The 22,990-nt window shown below is 38.6% G+C and overlaps 2 protein-coding genes, 1 long non-coding RNA gene and 2 pseudogenes across 4 annotated transcripts; 4 read left to right on the forward strand and 1 right to left on the reverse strand.

The window, feature by feature from the left end:
- Window positions 1-2,966: 2,966 nt before the first annotated feature.
- LOC103328669 (PR5-like receptor kinase pseudogene) lies at window positions 2,967-3,416 on the forward strand (annotated as a pseudogene).
- A 725-nt stretch (window positions 3,417-4,141) lies between these two features.
- On the forward strand, window positions 4,142-7,876 carry LOC103328633 (LEAF RUST 10 DISEASE-RESISTANCE LOCUS RECEPTOR-LIKE PROTEIN KINASE-like 2.1). Its single transcript, XM_089049506.1, has 3 exons — window positions 4,142-5,031; window positions 5,946-5,969; window positions 6,168-7,876. Exons 1-3 carry the CDS (start codon window positions 4,242-4,244, stop codon window positions 7,487-7,489), a joined length of 2,136 nt encoding a protein of 711 aa, XP_088905632.1. The 5' UTR covers window positions 4,142-4,241; the 3' UTR covers window positions 7,490-7,876.
- Window positions 7,877-11,803: 3,927 nt separating this feature from the next.
- On the forward strand, window positions 11,804-15,268 carry LOC103328667 (LEAF RUST 10 DISEASE-RESISTANCE LOCUS RECEPTOR-LIKE PROTEIN KINASE-like 2.1). Its single transcript, XM_089049500.1, has 3 exons — window positions 11,804-12,673; window positions 13,348-13,365; window positions 14,011-15,268. The coding sequence occupies exons 1-3, from the start codon at window positions 11,914-11,916 to the stop codon at window positions 15,171-15,173; spliced, it is 1,941 nt and encodes a 646-aa protein (XP_088905626.1). The 5' UTR covers window positions 11,804-11,913; the 3' UTR covers window positions 15,174-15,268.
- A 746-nt stretch (window positions 15,269-16,014) lies between these two features.
- On the reverse strand, window positions 16,015-16,458 carry LOC148917608 (uncharacterized). Its single transcript, XR_016126489.1, has 2 exons — window positions 16,320-16,458; window positions 16,015-16,210 (listed from the first exon to the last, which is right to left on the reverse strand). It is a non-coding gene; the product is annotated as an uncharacterized LOC148917608 (long non-coding RNA).
- Window positions 16,408-22,600, forward strand: LOC103328666 (LEAF RUST 10 DISEASE-RESISTANCE LOCUS RECEPTOR-LIKE PROTEIN KINASE-like 2.1; annotated as a pseudogene). The gene is made up of 3 exons (XR_016126488.1): window positions 16,408-17,226; window positions 21,134-21,157; window positions 21,256-22,600. The product of XR_016126488.1 is annotated as an LEAF RUST 10 DISEASE-RESISTANCE LOCUS RECEPTOR-LIKE PROTEIN KINASE-like 2.1 (transcript).
- Window positions 22,601-22,990: the final 390 nt, after the last annotated feature.

The raw sequence follows: 22,990 nt of genomic DNA on the forward strand, positions 1-22,990 counted from the left end.
CGGAAAATCTCCACACCAACGCTCACCCTTCCTACCCTAGCTTCTTCTCAAGGTCAGGTTCACTTTCTTCAACTACTACAAGGTCCAATTCGTCACGGAACTGGCCGGAATTTCAAATTGAAAACCGGCCAAAACCTAGCTTTTCAAATCGGTTCCTAGACTACAAATTGATCAAAACGTATGCAACAGACAGCTAGAACTCGAAAAATGGATGAGAAACCTCACCTCACCCACCAAAATGGTGGTCGGAGGAGAGAGTTCGAGCGGCTGGAAGTTCTGTCAAATCCGGCGATGTTTCGCATTTTCAGGCGAATCTCAAGGGTTCCAGGAGTGTGCTAGCCGGGGAAGAGAGAGGAGAAGGTGGTGGTTCGAATGGGACCGGTCTCGAGGTCGAGGTGGCGGACGTGATGGCTATGAGGGTTTTTCCGGCTCGGTGAGCAGTGAAACACGGGGTGAATTGCACAGAGAGAGAATCAGAGAGAGAGAGAGAGAGAGAGAGTGAGGGTAAAATTGAAAATCTTCTTTTACTCAAACTTACTTTGAAATAATTACGAAGCGCCACTGAACTTATTTTGATCGCCAAATCTTCGTTACAACTCCGATTCAAGCCTACCACATGTCTACGGTTTCATCTCAGTACCACCTACGCAACCAAACCACTCTGGTCCCGAAATCCTTCCGGATAAGAAAATGACCAAAATTACCCTTAACCCAAGGGTAAATTCATAATTTCTCTTAATTTAATTAAAATAGGAATAAATTGGAGTCGGGGTGTTACAGTCTGAGTCTTTGAGTCAGACACTTGGACCTGCAAACAAAAACTCAAGTAAACAAAACACCTCTTCCAGCACCCCACACATATCAAAATTTCAAAGGCTCAACCCCAATGCTCCCAAACTAGACCACAGCCACAAAAGATAATCAGACCATTCTTGCACAGCTCAACAAATTGCCGAACGGCAAGCCCCACTCAGATCCAAAGGAGGACTCACAAATATTTTTAAACTCACCTTGCCAAAGCGTTAAGACCAGCACCAATTCCTCACCAGCTCCTTTGAAATTCCAAGCAGCCTAGCCTCCTTCCAAAATGGCGACGCCTTGATCACTGCTGCGTAACTGTGTTTCGCAATGCACCTAGCTCCTACCGAGGCTTCTACGACCCGAACCTCCGACACGGAGACCTTGCCGAACTTAACTCCTAGCAACCTGCACTAAGCTCACGAAGGTGAGGCCACAACAAAAATTACTCAACCCATCCTTGCCAAACGGCAAAGGTTGAGCACAGAAAAAGGAGGCCTCGCAGGGAACTTACCCGACCAAAGATGAAGGAGTCCGAAAATGTCTTCAAGATGCCCTTGCCGAGCGGCAAGGGTCGCACCGCTAAGGTGACACTTCTTGCTATCCTCCTTCAAATTAAACTCGCTAAAGTTGCGCATGAAGCCGTGACAAACCTATCGCACACGTGTCGCACTCACGAAAATGGCTAATACTATGCGTTGCCGTTAGGCAAAGCTCAATCCACAGACTCAAGACTTTCTTTGAAGAAACACTTTCGAATGGTGATAGGAGGTCACCGCCGAACGATGCTTTTATACAAAGAGGACCTCACCCTTACAAACCCTAGCCCTCACATGTGCGAAGCCCGGCTACTACAGCCCATGTTCAAATAAGCCAAACCTTGCCGACATGCCCCCAGAGGCCCAGACCCCGAAATTCTCTTTCTTCCCAAACTTTGCTGAAGCTTAGCCTTTTCTCCTAGGCCCATCTTGTCCCTTGTCGAACGGCAAGGGCCATGCAAACTTTACTAGAAGCCTCAAGCTACCCTAAGCAATCCTTCTTTTTTATAAATAAATATAAATAAAAAATATAAATAAATAAAAAAAATAAAAAGGGCTGGCCTTGCCGGCCTAGCCCCAAGGAGAATTTTGCCGAAATCTCTATTAAGGCCTTTTTTGACCCCAGGTTTTTCCAAGAACCTAAATATACTACAAAGGCCCTGCTTCTTGCTTTTCAAATTTTTCTCCCAAGGCTCCTTTGCCAAAGCTTCAAGGCCACAACCTCTACCGAAGCTCAGCCCCACAGAGCTCACCCGGCCTCCTTGCTGAAAACCCAAGTACCCAGCTACCTATGGTTCTGTAGACTCACTCAGCTACCAAGTGTTGACGCAACTTCTAGCTTGCCAACTTGGGGGACTAGGGAATGCCCTACGGCTCCCACTGAACCTGGAATGCTCGGTCATGATTACACCAAAATCTAACAAGTTCCTAACCCAAAAGTCACTTCTTGACCGTGAACTTGGGGGACTACTATTTACACCATAATCAACCGAGCATATCCAGCCTCAAAACAACTAGCAGACAAAGCGCACACGCCTTCCGCCGAAGGAAGACACTCTTCCGAGGTGCCAAGCACCTGCCGAAGCTCCCGACTGTTGAAGGTCCCAATTGCCAAACCTAATCTCCATGACACGTGTCACCACCAAGGCGACTTGCACAAAGTCCCACATCGAAAATCTACGCAAACCTCCCACTTTCACTTCCCTATAAATAGGGAACAGTACCCTAGTAAAAAAGCTAACTACTTTCTTATCTTTTGCTATTACTCTACTAAAGTTATTACTCTTAGCTGACTTAAGCATCGGAGAGCGTTCGGCCAGCACCACACCGGTGTCCAAAGCTTAACGATTGCTTCTCCTACTTTGTCTTCTGCAGGCTCGACCCTTACAGAAGGTCCTCACCTTCTCCACTGTTGAAGGCAAACCCCTTTTTCCCTAAGTTGACCCTCTCTGAAAAAGAGCATCAACAATTGTTTAAAATCACTAGGAGCTTAACTAATAACTACATAAAATAAAAATCCAACAAATCAAGTAATTACAATGAAACAAGTTTTTTATTGCAGGTTTGGCTGTTGGTGGATTTTCCGTGATGGTAATCATTCTTTGTATATGCATATTGTGGAAGCAAAAAATGGTCTTATTCGTCAAGAAAGATAAGAGGGATGAGTTTGATGTTAAGGCATTTATAAGGAACTATGGATCGCTTACTCCAAAGCGGTATACCTATGCAAATGTCAAGAAAATGACAGACTCTTTCATAGACAAACTAGGTAAAAGTGGATATGGAATTGTGTACAAAGGTAGGCTACCTAATGGGCTTCTGGTGGCGGTCAAAGTCCTAAGCAAGTCCAAGGGTAATGGAGAAGACTTTGTTAATGAAGTTGCTAGCATTGGTAGAACCTCCCATGTCAACATAGTCACTCTTTCTGGATTATGTTATGAGGAGGACAAACAAGCTTTGATTTATGAATACATGCCTAATGGATCTCTGGATAATTTCATACATAAGTACAGATCTAGAATGGCAAATTTTCTCTTAGAATGGAAAACACTATCTGAAATTGCAGTTGGTATTGCGTGAGGACTAGAATACCTACACCGTGGATGTAACACAAGTTGGAGAGGAGGTTTCTTGCTTGGCAGATCAATCGTTTGATTAGAAGTCAGAAGCGCAAAAAAATTCACACAATCTTTCCATCCAAGCCATGAAGTGGCTTGGTGGTGGCACACCTATGCATCTCAAGAGAAGAAGGACCAAAAAATCATTCATTTGGCCTACTTGGCCAAAAAGAGGGAAACACGTAGACTTCAATTTATGTCCTCTATTGGAAGTATTCGTGTCCTTTAATCTTGATTTGAAACCAAATTAAATAAAAAATTCAAAGTTACCCATACAGAAATTCAGAAATTGCAAGAGGAGAAGTGCAAATTCTATAATTTGAATTGTTGAAGTAATATTTGTAGTAGACCCCATAAGTTTTCAATTAGAATTCGTGAAAGATAACAATCAATGTACAGTTGTGATGAATCAGTGGTGGAAGTGTGGGCTTAACATTGCTGAGGCCTTCCCTTCTTTCTCTTTCTGAAATTAGTGTGAAGCAGAGGTTTCGAGCCTGACCCTTGACAATTCCACGTTTCCTGGCCAAAAAAACATACTTCATTTTCTGAATAGACGCGCTTTAGTGGCATCAAAATTTCCATTGACTGGCACTTCTATCAAACAACAGACTATTACGACCTGTGAATCACGACCTGTTTGGAGGTTTCGAATTCTTCTATGCCCCAAAAAACACGACTCATTCCTTAATCACGATCTGTCAATTTCCTACTTGTATTCCTGTGCTTCCCTTTTTCTATTTTTAAACTTGTATTGGTTTGTCACTTACCCTGAGCCTTCCCAGCAAATATGCATACCCTTCTGCTTCAATCGTTGTTTCCCTTGCTCTTGATCACTTCCTTTCTTTCGATCAACGTTGAGTTAAGTCTATGCCAGGACAATGAACAATATACAAACTGCAGCGAAGCTATTAACTGCGGTGGCATCGGAGGCATCTCATACCCCTTTTGGGGAGTAAACCGGGCTAATTACTGTGGTCTGCCGGGGTTCGAGGTCAAATGCCTAGAGAATGCCCCCATGATCAACATGTCGAATGTCAACTACAGAATTCTTAAAACGGACTCTAGTGCTCCCTCTGTTACAGTTGCTAGGCAGGACTATTGGGGAACTATCTGTCCTCAGACTTACATCAACACCAGCATCAACTTCTCTCTGTTTAATTATCCTTCTGGGCTTACAAACCTGACATTTTACTACGGGTGCAATTCAACTGTCCCGGGGCTGGAGGTTAACTTTACTTCCCAAGTTTGCAGTACGAACAACGGTGACATTGCTGTTTGGTCTTTCACCCGGAGTCTCCCAGTTGATGTAGCTGCTCTTGCTACCCGCGCCTGTACAGCTGGGGTCAGTGTTCCGGTTTTTACTACAGCTGCCCTGGCTCTAGAGGCCAATCGAACAACTATCCAGGAAGTCGTAGATGAGGGCTTTGAATTGGGATTGGAGATTGATAATGTTGAATGCAACAGTTGTGTGCAATCAGGAGGGAAGTGTGGGCATAACGCTACTGGTGGATTCAGTTGCTTTTGCCTGGATCAGGACTATGCAGCCGTATGTAATGCAACTGCACCGGGAGCACAAGGTACGTCTGTCCCTTGTCATTCTCTTATAATTACAGAATTGAATTCCAGGATTGGTGGCATCCACAGTTTTTTATTACATCCTAGACAGCTACCTAGGTGTGTGTCATTTGGCTCGTCTGTTAAAAACCTGGGTTATCTGGAATTGTGTGCAGAAACAAAAAACAGAAACTACTGAACTTGACGTATACAAGAAAAGAGATCATGTTGCTACGAATTTCAGAAATTGAACATTTTGGATAGAAAATTTTGTAAAACTTTTAAACCCTTAAGAGTGTTCATGTTTTGATCATTTTGATCCTTTGGCACATGCATCGAATTGGAAATCTTGATGGTGCCAGTCAACACTTTTTGTGGCTGACTTGACTTTTTTAAATTAGTGACTTCACATATTCTTAAACACTTTCATAGATTTTTTGTTATAAATAATTAGCTTTATAAAAGTATACAAAACTCATTAATTTAATTTAAAAGTTATTAACTTCATGTATGCATGCTCCTTGTTACTCCTTTATTAAAAAAAATCAATTAATTAATTGGGAAGATGACTTTGAAAATTTTTAAGTCCTTTATTTCCAGCATTGGTAGCTCTACATTTTCTTATTACGCATCCTACCTACTGAGGTCTTTGTTCAAGTTGATAAACTTCATTTTCTTCAGAGACGCTTTTGTGGTTACCAAAATTTTCATTGACCTAAGTCTTTTTCTAGAAGTATTGAGCATAAAAAAACTAACCAGTGACAAAAAATTGACTCGATTGAGTAAAATTAGCGACACAATGACCAAATTTAAGGCAAATAAGCAGTGACGAAAAAGGTAGTTTTTGTTGATGTAATCTACCAAATATCTTTGTTGCAATTGAGGTAGTCTTTTTTTAACAATTGATTAACATTTCTCTATCTTATGGCTGTTTCAGGAAAAAAGAAGGATATCGCAATGGGTAATATTTCACTTCTTTAAAACAGTATTTATACTAGTAACTGCTTCGTTACTTGTTTTCGTTGTAGTTCTTGATTGACTGTTAAAATGGTAGCCCTCCAAAGTGGTTTTAGAACTTAAATGACTGTTTAAAATGACTAGGAGCTTAACTAATAACTACATAAAATAAAATTCCAACAAATGAAGTATTTTGTTGCAGGTTTGGCTACTGGATTTTACGTGATGGTAATCATTCTTTGTGGTATATGCATATGGTGGAAGCGAAATGTCCGAAAATCGCTCCCGCACATATCAAGCGAAAGAATGGTCTCATTCGTCCAGAAAGATAAGAGGGATGAGTTTGATGTTGAGGCATTTATAAGGAACTATGGATCGCTTACTCCAAAGCGGTATACCTATGAAAATGTCAAGAAAATGACAGACTCTTTCAGAGACAAAATAGGTAAAGGTGGATATGGAACTGTGTACAAAGGCAGGCTACCTGATGGGCTTCTGGTGGCGGTCAAAGTCCTAAGCGAGTCCAAGGGTAATGGAGGAGAAGATTTTATTAATGAAGTTGCTAGCATTGGTAGAACCTCCCATGTCAACATAGTCACTCTTTCTGGATTCTGTTATGAGGGGGACAATCGAGCTTTGATTTATGAATACATGCCTAATGGATCTCTGGATAATTTCATACATAAGCACGGGTCTGGAATGGCAAATTTTCTCTTAGAATGGAAAACACTATCTGAAATTGCAGTTGGTATTGCGCGAGGACTAGAATACCTACACCGTGGATGTAACACAAGAATTTTGCATTTTGACATAAAACCACAGAACATTCTTCTCGACAAAGATTTTCGCCCAAAAATCTCTGATTTTGGCCTTGCCAAATTATGTAAAACGAAGGACAGTATTGTATCGATGACTGGGGCAAGAGGAACTGCAGGATACATTGCACCAGAAGTGTTTAGCCGGAACTTTGGTGGAGTATCTCACAAATCTGATGTTTACAGCTACGGTATGTTGGTTCTTGAAATGGTTGGAGCAAAAAATAATTTGGATTTGGGAGTGTCTCATACGAGTGAAATGTTTCCACATCATGTTTATAAAGATCTAGAGCTAGAAAAGGATGAAAATGTATTTGGGGCAATCACAGAGGAGGAAAAAGAAATAGCAAGAAAGATGGTATTAATAAGTTTGTGGTGCATTCAGACCATTCCTTCTGATCGGCCATCAATGAGCAAAGTTGTAGAGATGTTGGAAGGACCCCTTCATTCCTTGCGAATTGCACCCAAACCTTTCTTGTTTTCTCCTACAATAGCTGCAGAAGACTGTATGACTACAACCAGTGGCGGATCCACCATGAGGTCAATAGCTGCAGAGGACTGTATGACTACAACCAGTGGCAGATCCACCATGGGGTCAATGGTGTCAGACGGCCCCATGGCAGCCCTGGAAATGGCTTCGAGGTCCCATGTTGGCCTTGGCATCCATGGGAGACGACCCCACATGGAGAAGAAGACATGCAAGCTGTGAGGGAGAAGATAGAGGGAGGAAGAAAAGGGAAAGAGAGGGAGGAAGAAGAAGAAGACAATGATTGAGAGGCAGAAGAAAGAGAGAAGAAGAAGGGAGAGAGAGAGGGGAAGAAGAAGAAGAAGACTGTTATTGAGAGGGAGAAGAAAGAAGGCACTGCGCAAACACAAATAATAATAAAAAGGAAGAAATCTGTTGTTTTAAAATATTGTTATAATTATGTTGGGTAGGCCTCTGAATTGAAAAGAATCTTTTGGTCTGTAAAAAAGTTGGTTTGGATAAAATGAAACAGTTATCATTATCTGAAAACTGAGAGTGAAAAAACTGTTTTCATGATTTCTCTGTTTTCAGCAACTGCTACAGTACTTTTGGTGTTTGAGTATAAATTGGAACAACTAAACTATACTGTGAATGAAAGACTTCAATCTTATTCGTTGAATATATCAAGGGCTTCAAGACTTGGCATTACAATATGTTGAGATTTCAATCAGAACTTGCACACACAATGCATCAGCTCACACAAAACCAGATGAATTGAAGAAATTAGAAAAATGCAGAGAAAGAATGGCTACACAGTAATGCTCAAATGTTCGTCGCTATGCACAAAACATGGCAGTGCACAGTGCTCTCATTTCTAACGGAACATTCCTTTTACAATGCTGAGAATGTGATCTCCGCCTTACAATTGATCCAGCAATGTAAGCTGGACACTTGTCTTAAATCTGAGTCATAAAAGTTTCATCCAACCAAAATATTACATCTGTAAAATAAAACCTAAACCAGCAGGAATTTATAATTCAACACAATATTGATAGAAAAAACAAATATACATAGAACAATACCTTTATCGGGATTGTTGGTAATTTTTAACAACAATATTAAAACCTTGCAAGTGCACAAATCAAATGATAGTGTAGTAAGCAAGCAAGGGTCGATCTCACATAGATTGTAATCTAAAGAGATGTTTATCAATGTCACACAATGAAAACTTACACAATTAAACACGAAAACAAAATAAAGATTGAAACCACAATGACTTCCACACACACGCCAATACCAATGGGGTTTTGATTTGATTTTGTAAATAAAACAAAACACGGGAAAGAAAACAAAACAGAATTTAAATTAGAGTTTAAGAGAAATTGGTTTAAAATCAGTCAAGAACAATAGCTAGGACTCACTATCCACCTCCAAACAATCAATCAATCCATAAACAACAGTAGATAATCAATTTCTAGCAAGCATATGATGACGACACTCACAACAAGATCATGGCATTTGACTCGAGTTGTATGATTCCCTCTTAAGTGTATGTAAAGTGTATGAAATTTACATCAATATGTGTATTCTTAATTGAAATCTAGTATGACATTTCCTCAAATTAACAATCAAGAATCCATTAAGATCAAAGAGAATATGAGTGTCACAAAAACCCTAAAACATGGCATTTGTTATTAGGAATTCAAGAATCGATTTCTCATAACTAGTTCTTAACCCAATTATTCGTTGCAAACAAGAACACATTCAATATGGCAATTGACCTATGTTCTACAACAATTTAATTCCAATACATGCTTCCAAATTGGCTACTCAAAGAAATAAAATATCAGAATTCACATAAAATAGAGAAATCGAAATCATCACGCTTACAGAAACTGAAAATCCATTCAAACTTGTTTATAAAATTGAAATCATGTTTAGGGCTTTAAGATTAAGCCCTAACTAACAAGAAATCAGTTACTCATGTTCTTGGTTGAACTCAAAAATAAATACATAAGAACTGATGAAAATTAAAATAAGGAAGGAAAAAAAAGAACTTGTCGGCAGCTTTCTCCTCTTGTGCGGTTAATCTCCTTAGGACGTGAATTCTTCGTAGGGGGGCCTTGGATGGCCTTTTATATCACTTATATCAGAGTTCTAAACCCTAAGATTGACTGAAAAGTCGTCCAAGAATTCTTGATAAACAAGGAATCCAAATAGAAAAGTAAAAATCACAATTCCTAACTCCATAAAGAAATACAGCTCAGCCCAATTGTCACATGATTTGGGGATCTTTGGCCTTCTAGAAAAATTATTAAAAATATATTTTAGAAAGATAAATGTCTTATCTTTCAAACCATATATAGCATGTAACTTAAAAAATTCGGGAAGGCTTCCGTTTCTTCACATTCACGTAACATGTACGAAACTGTCATGTTTGCACGTGAGCTAACTTTACTTGTAATACTGTACCAATTGGCTCGGTAGAAAATTCTAGAAAAATCACAGATTGAACTTTAAGATGTTAGCTTTCATCTAATTGGCCTTGCGCTAAAATTCCTCTGAAAAATTGATTTTTCCTTAAAAACCTTTTAATAGCTCAGAAAAGCTAAAAATCAGAAAAATATAGTAATAAGCCCCTTTTAAATCTTATTCTCCTACAAAACCTAAGTAAAAAGAGTACATAAATGAGTATATTTATGGACTTATCAGGGACCTCTTCCCTAATTGTAATGCCTGTGTTTCACCTCTTCTTTGTCCCCTAGATCAGTCCGACTTTTGTCTAAAAAAAGATGTAGTCCCTTGTACTTCAACCTCTGACAGATTATGAATACCAATCTTCACAGAATATCAATACATATCTTTACCGATTATCAATTCCCAAGGGTAATTTTATTGTTTATAGTAACTATCTCATTTATTAATGCATAGACAATTGTCTAATAGAGGGATACGAAAGAGAGACTAATCTAATGAAGTTAGATTCATATCAGACCTTTCTCTTCTATAAAATTAAGTATTCATGGTTATAGGCTACATAGCCCTATATAGTAGTAAGGCAAATTAGTTCATGACAAAAGAGAAGATAAACAAAATAATTGTTGTCATAAAACCGATTTGGCAGATGGATTTGATCTCTGATTTTCGACAGCAACACCTTCGTAAGCTCCAAAAGCACCATGGCAACAACTCATGACTCTCTCTCTCTCTCTCTCTCTCTCTCTCTTATATATTTGTGGGTGTATTGAAATATGTTGGAAAAGTATATGGTATCAAGATGGTCCATAGAGAGAGCTTAGGGTGACCTTATATAGTTTAAAAAACTAAACCCTACTCTAAAAAGGTCTGGAAAAACTCTCCAAAACAAAACAAAATTCCAAACAATTAAGGAAACAAACTAGGAAAGAATCATTCTTTGTCTTGGAAGCACATCAGCCAACTGGCATGCATATTTTTGGGTCTTTCCATTTCCTAGAAAATTCTGCAAAAATATGAGAACTTTAGCTTGATCTCTAAGCTTTCCAAGCATATATCACACGCCACTAGAAAAAATCGAAAATTTCTTCAAATCTTCAACCTTCCACAGTAGTGCAATTTTGACGGGATTTCAACTTAGGTTGTGTTGAGTTGCTAGTCTTGAGCATTTGGCTTGGTAGAAAATTATGAAACTTTGACACAATGATGCTCAATGTCTTAGATTTCTTCTCCTCCAATTGGCTTTGTGCTAAAATTCATTCGAAAAGTTGATTTTCAGTCAAAACCCTTCCAAGAGCGCATAATAGTTGAAAATAAGGAAAGTAAAGTAATATAATGCTATTTTTAATTAACTTTCCCTACAAAAACGTCCACAAACCTCACGGGTTGGCCTACAGGTGGCTTCCCAGCCTATGTAAACGGGAGATCCTGGGTTCGATTCCCGCCGTTGGTGAAGAATCAGCGATGAGGGCAGTGGACGGGTGAAATTCCTATAGCCTCTCCGGGTCCGGAAGGGGTGGATGGCCGTGGCTTGCCACCGTTGTCCCCCTTTAAGAAAAAAAAAACTTTCCCTACAAAAACTAAATATAAGAGATATACAAATATAGGAAATAATGCACTTATCATTCACTAGAGTCTTAAATTCAAATACTTCAATTTAGGATTATCAATTGTTGAATCTTGGGAGATAGACGCTTATAGAACTGTGAGCACAAGAGTAGTAAATCTGTCTTTAGGACATTGCAATTCTTACAAGCCACAATCGCTAAAGTTGTCAGTATTTTCTATTTGTGTTTGTTAATTTACATTAATATCATGTAAATTTGTTATTGTATTTGATAATTACAATTTTATTGAGAAATATTATTATCTTTAAATTCATATTTCCTATTTTCCTCCAACAATTTCTTCACGGTAGACAACTTGTTATTTACCTTCATGCTGCTAATGAATATAAATTGCAAGCTTTTGTCCCATTAGAGAGCCCCACGCGGATGCTCTAATGAATAGAACTCGTCGAATAAAACTGGGAAGATTTCATGCGTTTATAACCACATAAAAAGAACAGAGACGACCGTCAGTCCAAGACCACAAGTCAAGTTGTAGTTCATCAACGCGTTCTTCATCAAACCTGTATTTAATCTCTATTGGCATTTACCAGCAAGCCCACAACACTCCCACCCCCGTCCAAAATGCACCCAATCTTCCTCCTTCTCCTCTTCTTCTTCTACTCCGCGGACGCCACGACACCGTTTTCGTCTAAGGAAATACAGCCTGAGGAAACCCCTTCCGTCTGCTCCCAGACTTTCGCCTGTGGCCCGCTCCAAGGCCTCTCATACCCGTTCACCGGCGGGGCACGCCCTGCCCACTGTGGTCCACCGGAGTTCCACATCAGCTGCGTGGACGACTCGCCCGAGCTGACCATCATGTCGCTGAGGTACCGAGTTCTCGAACTCGACCCAGTTCACAAAAATCTAAGGTTAGTCCGCTCAGACCTCTGGAACTCGACATGCACAGACAAACTCGCCAACGTAACTATCAAGTCCGAGTTCTTCGCCCACAATGAGAACGACGACATGGAGGTGTCCATTTTCTACGGCTGTAATTCCTCTACCATTACCCCCAAGCCCGAGAATTGGTTTCACTGCAACGTCAATCTGCCTTTCAACGACTCTTATTACTTAATCGGGACGGTCCCGATCGATCAGATTATGAGCGATGTCAAGTGTAAGATTGAAACTACAGTGCCGATTCTCAAGACCGCGGCTGCGAAGCTCGTTGCCAATAGGTCGCTGTTTCAGGAAGCGATCATGGAAGGCTTTAATGTTAACTATACCCACCCTTATGATGATGAATGCGCTAAATGTGTTGATGTAAATGGGGGCTGTGGGTTTGACTCCCATTCGAGCAAGCCCGTTTGCTTTTGTGGGGATCGGGTTTGTGTCATATCAGGTACCATATTCAATATCAATAGTATACGTACTTGAAGTTTAAATTTTTTCTTCATTTTATAATTTTTTTAGTACAAATTATTATTATTATTATTATTTTTGAATGTACAAATAATAGTTTCCAAAAACTAAGGTTTTTCACACATGCCATTAAATTATAATGGAAGTTTGAACAGGGACCATCAATGACAACTAACTAGGAATTGTTGACTTTATATTTTCTTTTTTTATTTCATGGGTACGATTTAGAAAGATAACAACAGTAAGTCGTCGTAAATTAGAAATTTCTGGAAATTTTTACGTAGTGTTTTGACTTTCTCTTCTTTTAGTTTTGCGAACCTACTTTGCTTTCCTCTTTGTCCCACTGTCAAATTAAAACGACAGGATTATTCTTATTGATTTTAAATTGATTAATGAATATTTTAATAAATTTATAGAGAAAAAAATGCCATGTTCTCAAATTGCGAACCTTTGGCAACAAGTGACTAGATTTAGTGAAATTATCAACATGTAACTAAAAATATCTGTTGGTAAATTGAGAGGTTTTTCTGTTTTTTTTTTTAAAAGCTTTGGCTTTTTCCAAAAGTGAAATATTTTTTTTTGCTAAAACCTAAATTTACTTTATATATATATTCATTTATTGATTAACATTTCTCTATCTTGTGATTGTTTCAGGAGAAAATATTGCGATAGGTAACTCTGCTTGGTTCCTTTGTTTCGTTCTAGCCCTTGATTCAGTAACTATTAAATGGTAGCCCTCCAAAATACATTTCAAAGTTACATGACTGCTTAAAATGACTAGGAGCTTTACTATCATCTAACTCACTACAATAAATTAAAGTTAGATTCACTATTATACCCAATATATGGATCCGAATTCTTATATGAAAATAGATCCAAAGCTCACTTACAACATGATAAAGAGGCTTTTAACTTCCTATAAATTACAAAACTGTCATCTATTTCTTAAAACAAGCCCAACCCTAAAACCTCATAATAAAAAAAGCTCAAATAAATCAATAGGGCATAGAAGTATTTTAATAATCAAAATTCAATTCAATAAGGTCAATTGTCAGTTTTTGGGTTTGTTTATAGAGATTGATGGTGTAGGGTTTATCTATATCATTAATGCTAAGAATGGGTATATGACAAAATATCTCTAAATAAAAATACAAGAAGAAAAGTGAAGTATAAAGAAACAAGTATTTTGTTCCAGGTTTAATTTCAGTATCACTTTATTCTATTGCTTTTATTTCTTTACAGTATTGAGATGCTTTTATGTCTATCACAACTTAATGAAATGCATATAACTTCTTGAAAATATTTTTGAATTTATAGGGGTTTTATTGGGTGTAACTTCCGCCATTGTTTTCATTGTTTGTATGGTATACGCATCAAAAAAAGAAGTGCTTTTCTTGAAGAAATATAAGAAGAATGAGATTGACATCCAGGAAGTAATAACAAAAAATGGATGGATGGCCCCAAAGCGGTATAGTTACTCCGACGTGAAGAAGATGACTCATTGGTTCAAAGATCAAATAGGTAAAGGAGGATATGGCACAGTATACAGAGGAAAGCTACCTGATGGCCTTCTGGTGGCAGTTAAAGTCCTAAGTGAGTCCAAGGGTAATGGAGAAGACTTCATTAATGAAGTTGCTAGCATTGGTAGAACTTCCCATGTCAACATAGTCACTCTTTGTGGATTCTGTTACGAGAGGGACAAAAGAGCTTTGATTTATGAATTCATGCCTAATGGATCTCTGGATAATTTCATACGTAAGCAAGGATCTGAAATGGCAAATTCTCGCTTAGAATGGAAAAAACTATCTGAAATTGCAGTCGGCATTGCCCGAGGACTAGAATACTTACACCGTGGATGTAATGCAAGAATTGTGCATTTTGACATAAAGCCACAGAACATTCTTTTGGACAAAGATTTTTGCCCAAAAGTAACTGATTTTGGCCTTGCCAAATTGTGCAAAAAGGAGAGTATCGTATCGATGTTTGGGACAAGGGGAACTGCAGGATACATCGCACCAGAAGTATTTAGCTGGAACTTTGGAGGCGTATCTCACAAATGTGATGTTTACAGCTACGGGATGTTGGTTCTTGAAATGGTTGGAGCAAGAAAGAATTTGGATTTGGCCGTGTCTCATACGAGTGAAATGTTTCCGCATTACATTTATAAAGATCTAGAGCTAGACAAGGATGAGAATGTTTTTGGGGCAACCACAGAGGAGGAAAAAGAAATAGCAAGAAAGATGGTATTAATAAGTCTCTGGTGCATTCAGACCAATCCTTCTGATCGGCCATCAATGAGCAAAGTTGTAGAGATGCTGGAAGGACCCCTTCATTCCTTGCAAATTGCACCAAAGCCTTTGTTGGTTTCTCCTACAATAGCTGCAGAAGACTCTATGACCACATCTCAACCATCTGAAACAGAAGACTCTATGACCACATCAAAGCCTTTGAGTGTAAGCTCAAGACATATCGGTATATAAGTGTTGATTTTCAATTTTAAGATGGAGAACATGTATAATCTTTTCATAATCCAAAAAAGAAAAACATGTAATATAAATCAGCATCATTATTATCATATTGTTTGAATAGTGCATCTCTTCGAACTCGAAGATGAGTGAAATTGTAAGTGATAGTTTGTCTGAAGATGAGTAAAATATAAAACTCCAATTTTGAAGTTCAAAGCTTTTGTTAGGCTGCGTAAGTTGACCGCCATCCCAAGAATATTCTATGCTTAATCTTTCAAATGGTAAACTTGGTGTTCATAGCTCAAATCTTTTTCAACGTTTGGTTCCAACCAGTAGTTCTGTCTTCTGAATGCGTTGCTCTGTTTCAGAATGAGAAGAAAACAAGAACAAAGATTATATAGTGTGCTAAGTTACCTGTGTGTCAAAAGTTCAAAAATAGCAAGAAAAGGAAACGAAAATTCTTCCCACATACGTGTCTGATCTAACAACTGTAGACAAATACCTATATTTGGGCGTGTCAGATTCCTATATCTTTCTCGCCCGGCAATTCGCATCTCCATGACTTCAGACTAAAGACTATAGTTGGTCTCATTCCACATGATTTCAGCAGGCAACCCAAAATTGTCATTCTGAATGGTGTGGAGTTGCAAGCAGTTAAGGTAGGGGTTTCAATTGGATTTGACATTGTAGCGGAATTTGTTTGTGGGATATATATGCTTTGGGAATACAGGTAAACTATGATGTTTGAATTTGATTTGGGTTTTGGTATGAGGATAAATTCAGAGTTTGAAAACAATTTGAGGAAAAAGAAAACAGATTTAGAGATGACTTGAGATCGGTAGCTCTAATACCGTGCTAAAATATTTGGGGAAATTTCTCAATAATTCATTCATCTCTATAAAGAGGTATATATGGTTACATATGTGTGTATAGCAATGTATGTAAATAAAACTTTATTATACAATAATAAGTCAATTATACAAATAAGAAGCAAATCCCTTCATTTCAATATGCCGCTCATGTTGACTTCAGTTGAAAGCCTGACCAATTTCCTGGTAATTCCATGTTACGCAGAAAAAGAAACATTTCTGGAGTATTAAACATAAAAAAAAAACTTTCTTGCACTTTTATTAAACAACAGATAAGTTTTATTTTACTCACCAATCAATAAGTCGACGTTGACTCTAACGTGCACCGTGAGACCTTGATGAACATAATTGCTTCATCTTTTCCTTTATCATACCTCTCTCTCTCTCTCTCTCTCTCTCTCTCTCTGAAAATGAATCTCTATCCCTTCCGAAAGATCTCTTTTCTCCTTGTGATCACAAGTACTATATGCTTATTGTATATTCCAAGATCTTTGGGTGAGGATGATGAGCAATACCTTAACTGCAGCGCTTCGTTTCAATGCGCAAATATTCCGAATATTGGTTATCCTTTTTGGGGATCAAGCAGGGCTGTGGCTACCCGGAATTCAAGTTGAACTGCACCGGGGACGCCCCAGTGATCTCATTCCAGGACAAAGATTATCGAGTCCTGGATATCAACCAAAGTGCAAGTACTCTCAGAATCGCTAGGACAGACTACTGGAACAACGTTTGTCCTGTGTCACCTGGCAATACCACAATAGAAGTAAACCATGTAGAATATGCTTCAGATGTTCAAGAACTACTGCTGTTCTATGACTGCCCCCCACTCAATATTCCTCTTCCAACTCATCTAATAAGTCAGTTCAACTGCAGCATAAACAGCACTGCCAAGTACATCAATTACTTTGTCACACAAAACCTCACGAATTCTGGGCTCACGAATATTAGTGGTACCTTTGGAACGTGCCACACGACCGTCACTGCCTTGGTTTCGCAATCAGCACGTGAAAATTTAGCGGTGAATTCGACCAAGGACAATCTAGTTGCTGTTCTTGATTCCGGGTTTGGGTTGACATGGGATGCAAGTAATAACTTGTGTAAGCTATGTAACGGATCTGGTGGTCAGTGCGGGTACAATATATCTACAGCTGAGTTCACCTGCTATTGCAAGGATGGACCTAATCCCTCAAACTGTGCAGGTATGCATGCGCTTGCAATCTTTTTGGTCTTAATTCCTTGTCTTTGGGGCTTTTTATCAAACACCTACATGTCATATGTGGGTCGTTTAGAATCTTTATGCTACTTTCAATCCCTTCACCATGGCAAACCCTCCTTCTTAGAAACTACTTCTTGTTTCCTCTGTTTTCTTTTGGTATATAGTCTGGTCTAGAAACAAGTGAGGAGCCAAAGCAAGATTGGTTTTTTGAGTGGGGGTCTCAGAAGACGATGAAATTAGTTTTGATAGACAAATAGAATTCTCTTAGATGGGTGCAAGATTTGTGGAAGATTGAGTTCTTCTGCAGCTCCTGCTGCATCTTCTAGTACAAATTCAGAGACATTAGTGCAGAGTATGCAAACATACGGAAAGGCTATAATGAGGGCTTAAAGTGGGTGCAACATAATACCAATTATTCCATAAGGCACTATCGGAGCCCACCATTAAGTCCAAGCAATCACCAATATTATCCCCTCCTTAATTATTAGATCTAATACATCGGGTGAAATAAGACTGGCCCGATAAACTCATTTAAGTGTGAGGTTTCAACTCAAAAGGCATCGATGTATTTAATACCAAACCACACCTATAGCTTTTGTGGAGCTACACAATTCCAATATTACAGATTTAAATGATTCTTTGTTAAACTTCTTCACCTTAGACCTCTACATCCCGTCTGATCATTGGAACTAAACACAACTAATAATTATATTAAAAATGATTAAGTGTGTCGTCTCATATTTAGAAAACTTAACAACATAGATAAATGTCCAACATTCAATTGGAGCACAACTCTATGAGACTAGATTTTACAACCTTGTCCCGATCACTAAACGGAGCCTTATTGTTCTGCTCAATTCTCTATCCTAGAATTCAGTAATGTCAAATTATGTGTTCCTGCTTGCAATTGTTTCTTATGATTATATTGTGGTCTGAACTATGTGCTCTCCTAAACTTTCACCTATACCAAACATTTTCTTACTCCTACTCCTATTCCATCCAAATTCCTTTCACATAGCCATGGAAAACCCGTGCGGCATTCCATTGGAAACTTCAAGTTGGGTTCTTCTGGTCTTTTCCATGCCAAAACAAAACCAAACGATTCATACCACGTGTTCTGCTTCATATGTTCTGACTTCTGAGTTATCTAGGCTGCTATGACATTTACTAGAATGACCTTATCTGAATTTAGAAACTCGTATGAATTTGTTTAGCTTTTGGACCAGTCACAACTCACAGAAAATTCCCTAGGTACAAGTCGAAGAAATTAATTTCCGTGTTGATGTTTGTTGAATGAAATCACACAGGCAAGCATGTTTCATACATTAAACTATTAGAAGGTAGTTGGTCCATTTAATGAATTCATTCTTTCATAATATACCTTAATAAAACAAGCTTTCATTTCATTGCAGGGACTGAAAAATGTCTTATTCCACTTGCATATGCAATTTAAAATAATATGCTTTCATGAATACTTCGTAAATAATTCATGTATTGAAAAGGAGACTGATTTTCCCACTTTCCTTTTCTCCACTTGCACTCTCTTTTGTTTTTTAATACTTTTTAATTAATTTTGTTTTGTTTTCATTACTCTATCCTTACCATACATTACGAAAGTTAAATAATAAATCAAAAAATCAAAAATGAAAAGGAAAAAAAAAAAATCTCTCCCTCTCTTGCCTCCTAGCCTCCTCCAGCCCGACTGCTTCCTCCAAGGCGCCACCAACTCAGCCACCCAGCCATCCTAACCATCAACCAAGCCACCCAAACTCGACATCAATTCACCCCCACCCACACCCACCTTCCCAGACCCCCAATCTTGCAACCAAACTAGTGCGATCCCAGCCCCACACCCCAATCTGAAAGTGAGAGAGGGAGTCTCCAATAGCTCGTCGGTGTTGAAGGCCAGATCTGATGAGGTCGGGGTTTAGAGTGACATGCTGGGTTTTGGGTTGGATATGGTATTGCGGCGTCGTATCAGGTGATGTGAAGGTGACGGTGGTGTTGCTGCTGGGTTTGCCGAAGGAGGAGGGGGTGGGTGTTTTGATAAGTTTTGGAGAGAGAGAGAGAGAGGTTAGATGGATGGGGTAGGTTGGCCATTGCAGCTGGATTTTGGAGACTCTTCATTTTAGTGTCGGGATTAATGGGTGGGCTTGGGTTTTTTTTTTTGTTTTTTGTTTTATTTAATTTTTCTTCATTTTAGTTATCGAAATCTTAATATAGGAGGGTATAGTAGGAAAATCAAAAAACAAAAAATAATAAGATTGATTAAAAAGTATTAAAAAGTAAAAATGAGTGTAAGTGAAGAAAATGAGGTTGGAAAAATCACTCCCCTTGGAAAATTGCTAGTTTGGCGTTCACACAGTTTGACTCTACCTTTGAAGTTGACCAGGAGTCTTGCTAAATCTAATAAATAAATAATAAATAATCATTTTAATTTCTTGAATTACTAAAATACCCATCAATTATTGGTCAGCAGCCTCCAAAATATTCAAGAGCTGTGTGCAGTGTGCAATGTCCACCCACAACAGTCCAAGTCAACCAACGCCGGCCATATGATCAAACCAAAACCATTGCATTTCATCACTCAACTCTCTAAGCCACTTCCCGCCTCGCCCACCCCACATCCAAACGCCGTCGTTTTCCCGCCCCTTCCCCAATGCACCCACTCTTCCTCCTCTTGTTCTTCTACTCCTTCGAGGTTACGAAGTCGTTTCCCTCGAATGCAAACCTCTCCAACTGCTCCCAAGCCTTCGACTGTCACTGCCCGCGTTTCGCAATCAGCAGGTGCGAATTTGGTGATGAATTCGACGAAGGACAATCTAGTTGCTGTTCTTGATTCTGGGTTTGGTTTGACATGGGATGCAAGTAATAACTTGTGTAAGCAATGTCACAGATCTAGTGGTGAGTGCGGGTAAAATACAACTACAGCTGAGTTTGACCTAATCCCTCAAACTGTGCAGGTATGCATAGATATCTTTTTGGTCTTAATCCCTCTAACTGTCGAGGTATATGTCTAATTATGTTTTTAGACAACAGGTCACTGGAATGCCTAAGAATCTTAGATATTGTGGCTAACTTTAGTTCTGTCCTATGTTAATCTTTTCCATTGAAAGAGAGTGATTACTTTGATCGCCAACCAAAAGTACAGGCATAGCTTTGTCATGCCTAAGAATCTTAGTATAGAGGACAATGAGCGTGAGAATGGGAATAAGGATGAGATTGAGAGAGGGAATGAGAGGGAGGGGTAACAAAACTGAAAACAAAAACTTGAAAGTGAAAGCAATTCGTTAACTAAACAAATAGATTAGTACAAGAGCGATGGGACTGAATTGTAATCTTTACTGCTCGTGAAACTATGTCTGAATGGACATTACAAACCAAAAAGCGATGGAGTCCGAATGGACTGATGAGAAACGATGAATTGTGAGATCGGACTAAGTATATCTTAATTTGGACAAACTAGAATATAAATTGAACTATAACATACATAACAATTGAAATCGGTCGTCAACTGGGAATCATACCAACAAAGAGTGTTTAGGGAGAAAACTGACTAGTTTTTTTATGGAAGAGAGAGGAGCACAGAAAATAACTCTCTCTAATGAATGGAGCGATCGGGCTTAGGACAAACCACAATCTTGAAGACGATGAGGTGAGACAAGTGATAAACTTTGGATTTGGTTTGATAACCATTTCATTTTTAGTTTTGTGTTCACGATTTAATCTTCAATCTCTTGCATGCTTTAAATTGGTTGCAACTGCTTTTTCTATTTGTCCACTGAAAAGAAAAGAAAATGACTGATGCAGTTGAAGAAGCACATGATATACCTTCGTCTTGCAAATTTTCATCCGAAGAACTCTTATGATTTAACATTTCTTTTGGGCAGGTTCACGGAAAGCAATCGCCTTAGGTGAGTATATATGATAAAGACAAAATACCAGAAGTTTCGATCTTCACCTTCTTTCACAAATCACTGAAATGCATAACTTGAACAATTTTTCCATACAGGCATTGCAGTTGCTGTTCCGTCGATCATCATAATAATTCTTTTTACTATATGCATATCAAGGAAAAGAATACTGGCCTTCCTCAAGAGAGATAAAGGGGACGAGTTTGATGTTGAGGCATTTATAAGGAACTAAGGATCGCTTACTCCAAAGCAGTATACCTATGCAAATGTCAAGAAAATGACAGACTCTTTCAAAGATAAAATAGGTAAAGGTGGATACGGAACCGTGTACAAAGGCAGGCTACCTGATGGCCTTCTCGTGGCAGTCAAGTCCTCAGCGAGTCCAAGGGTAATGGAGAAGACTTTATTAATGAAGTTGCTAGCATTGGTAGAACCTCCCATGTCAACATAGTCACTCTTTCTGGATTCTGTTACGAGAGGGACAAAAGAGCTCTGATTTATGAATTCATGCCTAATGGATCTCTGGATAATTTCATACATAAGCACCGATCTGAAATGGCAAATCGTCGCTTAGAATGGAAAAACTATCTGAAATTGCAGTTGGCATTGCTCGAGGACTAGAATACTTACACCGTGGTTGTAACACGAGAATTCTGCATTTTGACATAAAGCCACAGAACATTCTGTTGGACAAAGATTTTTGCCCAAAAATCTCTGATTTTGGCCTTGCCAAATTATGTAAAACGAAGGAGAGTATTGTATTGATGTTAGATGTGAGAGGAACTGCAGGATACATAGCACCAGAAGTTTTTAGTCGGAACTTTGGAGGCGTATCTCACAAATCTGATGTGTACAGCTACGGGATGTTGATTCTTGACATGGTTGGAGCAAGAAAGAATTTGGATTCGGGAGTGACTCATACGAGCGAAATGTTCCCAAATTATGTTTATAAAGATCTAGAGCTACACAAGGCTGAACATATATTTGGGGATATACCTGAGGAGGAAGAAGAAGTAGCAAGAAAGCTGACTTTAATAAGCCTGTGGTGCATTCAGACCATTCCTTCTGATCGGCCATCAATGAGCAAAGTTGTAGAGATGTTGGAAGGACCCCTTCATTCCTTGCAAATTGCACCAAAGCCTTTCTAATCTTCTCCTACAATAGCCGCAGAGGACTCTATGACCACAACCCAACCGTCTGAAACTGACAAGGGCAATTAGTTTCATCAGCAGATCTCTTGTAATTAGGAAATGCCAACTGAATTATAAGAAAGTTGGCCTGGTGAAAATGAATCAGTTTTCATTATCCGAAATGTCTATGTATGGCAAGACAATCTGCATACTGGTTGACATTGTATTAATATGTCACATTGTCTTCTCAACGTAGTGCTCTGTTTTATTTCCTGACAATTGTGTAAACTTTAATTTATGTCCTCTTTTGGAAGCATTAGTCTCCTTTCACTCTGATTAGAAACCAAATTAAAACAAACATTATGGTCTTCAAAGTTACCGTGTGTCAGAAGTTCAGAAATTGCAAGAGGAGAATTGCAAAATCTTGCCTACTTATGACTAAACCACCATACAGAAATAAGAAATTGTGATGTCTACATCTCTTTCATTGACTATATCATTTCTTTGATATTTTTTTTCCTTTTTATGAATGCATAGATTAAGATTTCAATGGTCGAAATTGAAGATTGAAATTTACAGTAAAATTTGAATGAAAGACTTCAATCTCATCCCTTGAATATTTGAAAGGCCTATAGTTCAAGACTTGGCAGTACAATATTGATAAAACAAAAAAATATATACAGAGCATTTCCTTTATCAGAAC

The sequence above is a fragment of the Prunus mume genome, linkage group LG4, assembly GCF_029339155.1.
Source record: "Prunus mume cultivar Tortuosa linkage group LG4, ASM2933915v1, whole genome shotgun sequence".
NCBI classification, from domain to species: Eukaryota; Viridiplantae; Streptophyta; class Magnoliopsida; order Rosales; family Rosaceae; genus Prunus; species Prunus mume.